The sequence below is a fragment of the Microtus ochrogaster genome, unplaced genomic scaffold (genome assembly GCF_000317375.1).
Source record: "Microtus ochrogaster isolate Prairie Vole_2 unplaced genomic scaffold, MicOch1.0 UNK103, whole genome shotgun sequence".
Classification (NCBI taxonomy): domain Eukaryota; kingdom Metazoa; phylum Chordata; class Mammalia; order Rodentia; family Cricetidae; genus Microtus; species Microtus ochrogaster.
In genome coordinates, this window is record NW_004949201.1 from 199,292 (window position 1) to 207,223 (window position 7,932).

Sequence of the window (7,932 nt, forward strand, 5' to 3'; positions counted from 1 at the left end):
AGGAGTCTAGTGCCATCTTTTCTCTGCGTTGCTGTCACACCCTGGGGAGCTTGCAGGGCCCACCACGTGTACCCATGTGTGGATGTGGGCCTTTCTAAACAGGGACTGGCATATGCACAGGCTTCAAAAGGAAAGAAGGCGGTTCTGTTTGGAAGCTCAGGCCCATAATCCCAGTACTTGAGAAGACATCACCAGAAGAAAGACACCAGTGCCACCACCTGTGCAGGGGTGGGTTGGGACTAGCCCCAGGAGGGTGCGTGTCCAGGTTTCAGCTTCCACCACTGGTGCCAAACAGGGCAGCTCAGACCTGGAGGAGGGTGGCCTCCCTCAGCTTCTGGCCTAGGAGAAGGTAGCCACCTCCGACCACTGAATAGAAAAGAGAGAACCTTGGAACAGAGGCCTCAAGATGGTGCTGGAACCACCCTGTCTCTCTTGCTAGCTCACCTGTTTGTGGGTCAGGCAGACAACCCCCTCACCACCATCCAGGTGTTGGCTGCAGTGACCTGTGTTTGAGAGGCAGGGTGAGTACCCAGCACTAGTCCTGAGGTACACTCCAGCATACCCACCCAGCCAGGAGCAGCACTCACGGAAGATACAGGTGAGCCGGGCTGCACAGGACACAAAGCGTTCGAAATCCACTCTGAGCCGGCTGTCCCGGTAGCGGCTAGTAAGGGACTGTGTCAGCTGGTTGTTCAGGTGGAAGCCTAGAAGGAGGCTGTGTTGGTTGTGTGCTGCTTTTTGTTTGAATGGGGGGGGGGTAGGTATATGTAGTGTGTGTGCCTGTGCAAACTAAAAACTGACTTAGTGTCTTCCTCAGTCATACTCCACTGTGTGACGCAAAGTCAACTGAAATCCTGAATTCAAACCAGTTTCTTTTAGCTAACAAGTTTCCTCTGGGGGGTCACTTGTCTCCTCCCAAATGCTGGGCATTTAGGTAGGCCACAGTGTCCCCTGACCTTCACATGGGCACTGGAGATCTGAACTCTGACGCTTATATATACTTTAATATGTAAGTATTTTACCTAAGCCATATCCCTGACCCTGTGTTCTGTTTTGTGTTATGTTTAAGCAAGACTGGCCTCCAACTCCTTTTAAGTAGCCAAGGATGGTCATCAACTGGTTCTCCTACCTCTACCTTCCAAGTGTGAGATTTAAAGCCTGGGTTTAACTTAGATGTGAGGTGAGCACTCTGCAAATGCAGTCTGGGCTTTATGTTGCTGTTTTGGAATGTTAGAGAACCTGGGCCTTTGCACATGTTAAGCAAGTGCTATCCACTGCACTGTGCCCCTAGCCCTTCACTGGGGGATTCTAGGCAGGGGCTCTACCACTGAGCCACACCCCAGCCCTTCACTGGGGGATTCTAGGCAGGGGCTCTACCACTGAGCCACACCCCAGCCCCTCACTGGGGGATTCTAGGCAGGGGCTCTCCTGCTGAACTGCATCCACCCCACAGCCCTTTGTGTATTTTATGAGACATTAAGTTACTTGCCCTACAACTTGCCATCTTGCCTCTGCCTCTCAAGGTACCAACAGTTGCGGCTAGCTTTGTGGTTGTTCCTTCAGAGGTTGGCTGTCTCCCTGCCTGAAACACTGGAGAACCCTGCTGTGTAGTTCTCTTCTGAAGCCACGCCTAAAGTATAGTCATGGGCCTTGTCACCTCTGCTGTAGAATCACAGTGAGGTTTCAAGAAGCCCCAAGGCCTGAGGACTTGTTCCTCCCAGCTTCTATGTGCCCCTTATAGGCCCAATGATAACTGCACAAGTTTGCACTGTATCTTTGTGTGCTTGCTCAACAACTCCAGGTCCCACCCCACACACAAACACCATGCCTAGAGCTAGGTTGCTTGAGGCAGGTCACTCCCTTTGATGTTCATGTACCCGTTCATATTAGCATATGCTGGTCCAGGCCGGGCTGAAGAAAAACCTGGCTAGATGGGGTAGAAGGACCTGAGAGCCCTCGGCCAACCTGTTAGAGTTGCTGGATATTCCTAAAAACATTATCAGTTTCCTTCTGTGTAGAACAACCTTTGGTTTGTGCCACTCACTTGGGGTGAGTAGCACAGGACACAGAGAAGGGGGCAGATGGATGGATAGGTGATCCAGTGAACTCCCGTCCTCCCAGTCTATCCTGTGTCCTGCTTCTTTGGGGTTCAATACCCTGACCCCCAGCTTTCTACTCTGATGCTTCCGGATAATGTCTTAGATGTTCTGGACTCTTGGCCACTTTCTCCAGATCTCGTACTTGGAGTCTATCTCTTCCACTGGGCAATTGTTCCACCCCCAAATCTCCCTGGCTCCTTGTACTTGGTGGTCACAGTTAGAGCTTTCAGCAATCCCACTGAAGTCCCCTAACACATCTCCCCGTGGCTAGGGTCCTGGGTGGGACTTCCCCTGCTGTAACGCAGTAGCCTCGGAAGGTGCTTTGGGATATTCTGTGACTTTGGAGAATGACTGCCCTTGCATTCCACTGTACACGTGAACCATGTCACAGAAGCAAACAGTTATGTGCCCAGAGCTACCACAGAAGGAAGTTAGTGCTGGGCCTTGGGAACAGCCCCAGTCTGGGATGGCCACAGGCTGAAGGGTGTTCTGAAAGGAGGAGTAGGTGCTGTCCTTACAAGCATCCGGGAAGGTCCCCATCCATACCTGCAGCATTCAGGGCCAGCCTTAGCTCATAGGAGTTCATTGTCCCAGAGGCATCTTCATCAAACTTGTCAAATGTGGCCTGGAGGGTGAAGAGGCAGATAGACGGGAGGGAATTCCACTCAGATCCCTGAGCACTGATATTGCACTGTGAAGTAGTCAAAAGCCCGCTGCCCTGGCTCCTGGCTGGGGACCACTGTGCACATGTGTATCTCACAAGACAACAAGCTCCCGGCAGGCCTTTGGGAACAAGTTCAAATCTTTCTACCCACAAAGGCTTAGGGGAGGGCTTAGTAGCTGGGGTTATGGTTCCAGGAAGCTACTCCTTCCCCCTCGCTTGAAGGAGTACCCATTGGTAGCTAAGCAAAGGCTCCTTGGAGGTGACAGGTCTATAGTCACAGGGCAAAGAAGGAGCTGAGTTAGGAACGGATTCCAGGATTCCAACAGGAACCAGCAGCAGCTCTGGACCAGTCTAGTTCCGGCTCTCAGAGGGCCACAGTGGGGTGACAAGAGCATTATATCTTTCTCTTTTTTCACTATTATACAACAGTCTGCCTCCATGTGTGCCCGCACACCAGGAGAGGGCACCAGATCTCATAGGTGGCTGGGAGCCACCATGTGGTTGCTGGGAATTAAACTCAGAACCTCTGGAAGAACAGCCAGTGCTCTTAACCAATGAGCCATCTCTCCAGCCCCGCATCATATGTTTTTCACTCCCAAGTTGGCATGGGAGGTCCAGTGCTCCATTGGTGGCCCGCAGGACATTAGTGCCTAGAGCAGAGAGATTCTCAGCTGCTGTGTCGGGACCCCTTTGGGTGTCAGCCCTTTTCTACAGGCAAATCAGACATCCCACATAGCAGACATTTACAGTTCATAACAGTAGCAACATTACAGTTATGAAATAGCAACATGGTTGGGGTCACCACAACAAGAGGACCTGCATTAAAGGGTCCCAGCATTAGAAAAGTTGGGAACCACTGCTCTAAGAGGTAGCTGGTCCCTATGCTCACCTTACCTGCCATACCAGGAGATGGCCCCAGAGTTCCTGGAAGTGGTGTAGGGCCAACCTTCGCCCATGCTGCAGATGAGGACATCTGGTTACAATTAATGTCCCATGAGAGGCAAGGGGGAACGCCAGCATCTCTGTCCCTCCTCCCCATACACTGTCTCACATACCCCAAAACACTGCACAAGCTGCTCGCAGGTCCTGAGCCCAATCTCTCCAGAAGTCCTGGCATTGGCCCTAGCTACAAAAAAGAAATCCGACACCTCTTGCATATGGACCAACATCGCAAGAGCTATGTGGACTAACTCCCGCAGTGGGCATTTATAGGAACAGGTGCAGAGTCACGTCTGACAAAGCCAATAAAGCTGGGGTCCCAAGTCTTTGCACATGGTGCTTCTTAGGGGAAGATGGGGGGGGTGTGAGTGATTGTGGCCCTCATGTGACCATGAGACCATAGAAAGAGGAAGCTCAAGTTGAGCCCTGGTTCCCCTTGCATCATGCATAAAGGCTCTGGGTGAGCCGCTCCAGTTGCAGAGACCCCCTCCCCTGGCCAAACTCACCGGGCTCCAGAGCGATGCTTATTAAGGTCTGCAGCTGAAGTGCATCGAGTTCCTCCTCCTAGTCAAGAAAGAGCTACTTGTGAGGCCACTGGTTCAATCATCTAACTAACGAAGGCTCTGGGCCAGGCCTTGTGCTCCGTAGTGCGGAGGTAGCGGTGGCTACCTTCGTAGGGTTCAGCTAGAGGAGGCAGGTCTAGCCCCTGGGTGGTCACAACAGCGACGGTTAGGGCTCCATACACTGGCTGTGGGAGCCCACAGTGGACAGATGACAGAGGAGGACACTTAGGGAAGACTCTGGCTGGGGGTCTGAACCTCCAGAGAAAGCAGGGGCAGATGGAGAAAAGCCGGGTGGCAAGGGAGATCGTTCAGCACGCCCAGAGGAACACAAACAGGTAAGCATTATGGAAGTAGAGGGGGACACCCAAAGCCCCAGCATGGTGGCCCGAGTCTGTAACCCTAGCACTGGGTTACCTGAAGGAGGCCAACCTGGCCTGCAAGATGCAGAGTTGTTCCAGGGCACCCTGCTCTGCAGTTTTGTTCGTTTCTTTGGTTTTTTGATTTTTTTTTTTGTTTTGTTTTTGTTTTTTTGACACATAGGGAGAGAGGGAGCTTTGCATCATTTGGCCAGACACCCCAGTCCCCGACCCCTCCTCACCTCTCCAGCTAGCTCCAAAAACAGCTGAGCCAGCTCCAGCTCCAATGGTTTGTAGGGGACCTGTTGGGTGGAGGAGTTCAGTCCCCTCCCAAAGTCTCACCCGCTGCGTCCAGTCCCCGCCCACAACAGCACCGCACCTGGAGGGCGTCCAGGTCGGCGCTGATCACATCATCGATCTCCCTGCAAATTACGGAGTGGGGGGATGATTTCAGGCGGGGAATCTCAGCAGAGGAAGTGAGTGGAGTCAAAGGGCAGTGGGTTTAATCGGGGTGAGGATGGGTGGCAGAGATTCCAGGGAGGGCGTGGCTGGGATGAGGGCGGGGCTTTGTGGTCCCTGAGCAGGATTTGGTACCAGGGGCTAAATGGATGATTCTAGGTTGAGGTCCCTGGGCCGGGGTCGGGGTCGGGCTCACACTGCGGTGTGGCTGCGTTCCGAAAAGATGCGCAGTGTGAAGTCGGCTTCGTCGCCCACGCGTGAGGCGCTGGGTACCACCAGGTAGTGGCCCGGCGGCAGGCGGCAGCGGCGGCTTACGTCGCGGCGGGCGCAGAACACCGAGCGGTCAGCTCGCAGCAATCCCGGCAAGAGCGCGCGGCTGCGCGGGGAGTCCCAGAGGCCCAGCAGCTGCGGGCGGGGCGCCATGACCACCACCACCCCAAACTCCCCACCCAACCCCCTGGTCCTCCACACACACACCCAGACTGTCTAGCCAGGCCCTCCCGAGTCCCTGGTTTTTCAGCGCTGGTCGACCAAGCCCTAGGGTGGGTCTGGGGTCGCATCTGAAACCCACCTCCTCTGGAATCTGCAGAGAGGAAAAGTAGAGGAAGTGGGGGGGGCGCAATGTGCAGATTCCCCTCCCTGATCCCCCCACCCCCACCCCTCACACCGTCCTTTTTTCTCAATCCTTAATATCCCCCCACCCTAATCTCAGATCTAGGTCCCCTCTAACCGCTTCCCCAGCCCTTTCCTTTCCACCTATATCCTCGTCCCTTCCCAGTCCCCTTAGTCACCTCCTGCCCTCTGACTCCGGACCTTTTTCTGTCCTTGTCCCTGAATCCGTCTCTCCAGTTCTCTCAACAACAGCTCTCCTCCCTAACCCCAGTTCCCTCCTTCCCGTTACAACGCTCGTGTGACCCTCTGCCCCACCAGACCTCAACTTGACCTTGGCCTCACCTGGAACACGTGGAAGCCCACAGTGAGGTAAGTGAGGCCCCTGGCCCTCAGACACCGGCGGTTGCGCTGGATGAGTGACAGGAGGACCGTACACTTGGGCATGCGGCCTCCCCTCGCTGGGCCCCGCGCCCCTGCTGCTCCCCAACCCCCCCAGGGTCCCTCTTCATCATCTTCATCCTCTTCCTCATCTGGCTCCAGCAGCGTCAGCCGGAACTGGGGATTGGTCCAGAAGGTTTCTGACAGAAGAGAAGGAGGTGGAGTTCCCAGCCTGCCACAGCCCCCGCCCCAGCTTCCTTCTCAGGGGCCCGCAGGCCTCACCAGCACTGGGCTGGCTCCCGCCGGAGTTGAAACCTCTCACCCAGCGGCCCTGGAAGATGTGGATATGCCAGCCTCCGCCAGCAGGGCTGGGGCCCAGCACCTCAGGGCTCAGTGAACAGATCTGGACCGTGTTGAAGTGCGTGAGGAAGTCCTGAAGCTCCATCCTGGACAGCACCGACCATGAGAAATGCCCAGTCACCCCGGAGTCCAACTTGAGGGACCCCAGAAGTGGTCTCCCGCCACAAAGCTCCCAGTTCCTTAAATACTGCCAATATAAGCTCCACTCTCCAGAAACCCTGAAGGTCTGAGGCCTTGCCAAGTCATCCAAGTCCTGACAAATGCCCCACTACTGGGGATATTTAAACTCTCAGATATCTTCAAATTAACTTTAGAAAATCTTCAGGTAGGCCGGGAAGATGACGGAGCCGGTAAAGCTATCGTCGCAGCTCACCTTTGGTCGCGCTATTACTTTAACTTTAACCGTGTATAGGTGTATTGCGTTTCTCTGCTTTTGTTAACAGTGCAAAGACTTGAGTAGATAAAATTAACTTGGAGTCAGGAGGCTGAGTCAGCAACTAGCTGACAGGAAGTGTAGGGAGGAACTACGTGTGTAGTGAGGGTTCTTTAGTGGGGGCTGAGCAGAAGAAAGGTCCCTTTTAGGGGAGAAAAGGAGAGGAGGACGCTGGGGGTAGCTACACAACCAGCAACGAAGAAAGACGCAAAGAAAGACATAGAATAGAGAAAGGTAAAAGCCTGGAGGCAAAAGTAAATGGGATAATTTAAGAAAAGCTGGTTAGAAACAAGCCACGCTAAGGTTGGGTATTTATAAGTAAGAGTCTCGATGTTTATTTGGGACTGGGTGGTGGGCCCCCAAAGAGTAAAGCGTTAAACAAACAAACAAGAAAACAGTTACAGCCTGACAACCGAGTGAAAGGTGGTCTCTCACCACCGTGCATTTCTGCACAGATGCAGTAAATACAATGTATATATCGAAAGCCCCAAATGTCACTAAGCCTCCTCAGCCGCCCCAAATATGATTCTGTCCCTTTCAATCCCCCAAAATCAGTGTTTCCAAACTCCAAAGCCACAGAGAAACCCTGTCTCGAAAAACCAAAAAAAAAACCAAAAAACTAAATTCCTTTAGACTCCTTCCATGGGCTGCTAATCATGGTGGGCTCATGACTGCAAGTCCTGCATTGGGGAGACTGAGGTAGAAAAACTGGCCTGAGTCTGAGGCTATGCTGGTCTATGTAGTGAATTCTAGGCCAACCTAATCTCAATAGTCTCTCTTTGAAAACAATGCCCTTAACAGTCCTGTTCCTACTGCTTCTGCCCTGACTTGTCCAACCCATGCATTTCTGTGTGTCCTTTCTGTCCCAGTGTCCCTCCCACAGGTAGAGTGGGTCCCCGAGAACTCACCAGAACTCACCGTCCTCCTTTTTCACAAGCAGGGCATCTCGCCACTCAGAGGGAAGCATGTCCCAGCGAGGACAGCTAAAGAGACCAATGTGAGATGTAGGCAAGTGGGGCTGAGCCCCCTCATCCCATCCCCCTGTCACCCCCACCCCCTCAGTCCATCT

The 7,932-nt window shown here is 53.6% G+C and overlaps 1 protein-coding gene across 1 annotated transcript in view; it reads right to left on the bottom strand.

Moving 5' to 3' along the window:
• Positions 1-6: 6 nt before the first annotated feature.
• Positions 7-7,932, bottom strand: part of Capn12 (calpain 12) — a 13,423-nt gene continuing 5,497 nt past the window's right edge. Inside the window, exons 7-20 of the mRNA XM_005371304.2 lie at positions 7,772-7,846; positions 6,353-6,516; positions 6,035-6,270; positions 5,652-5,663; positions 5,277-5,485; positions 5,001-5,043; positions 4,864-4,923; positions 4,209-4,266; positions 3,819-3,889; positions 3,658-3,720; positions 2,646-2,724; positions 588-704; positions 445-503; positions 7-366 (exon numbers count right to left, since the gene is read on the bottom strand). Coding sequence (XP_005371361.1) covers positions 340-366; positions 445-503; positions 588-704; positions 2,646-2,724; positions 3,658-3,720; positions 3,819-3,889; positions 4,209-4,266; positions 4,864-4,923; positions 5,001-5,043; positions 5,277-5,485; positions 5,652-5,663; positions 6,035-6,270; positions 6,353-6,516; positions 7,772-7,846 — 1,273 coding nt within the window. The 3' untranslated portion in view covers positions 7-339. The remainder of the gene's footprint in view (positions 367-444; positions 504-587; positions 705-2,645; positions 2,725-3,657; positions 3,721-3,818; positions 3,890-4,208; positions 4,267-4,863; positions 4,924-5,000; positions 5,044-5,276; positions 5,486-5,651; positions 5,664-6,034; positions 6,271-6,352; positions 6,517-7,771; positions 7,847-7,932) is intronic.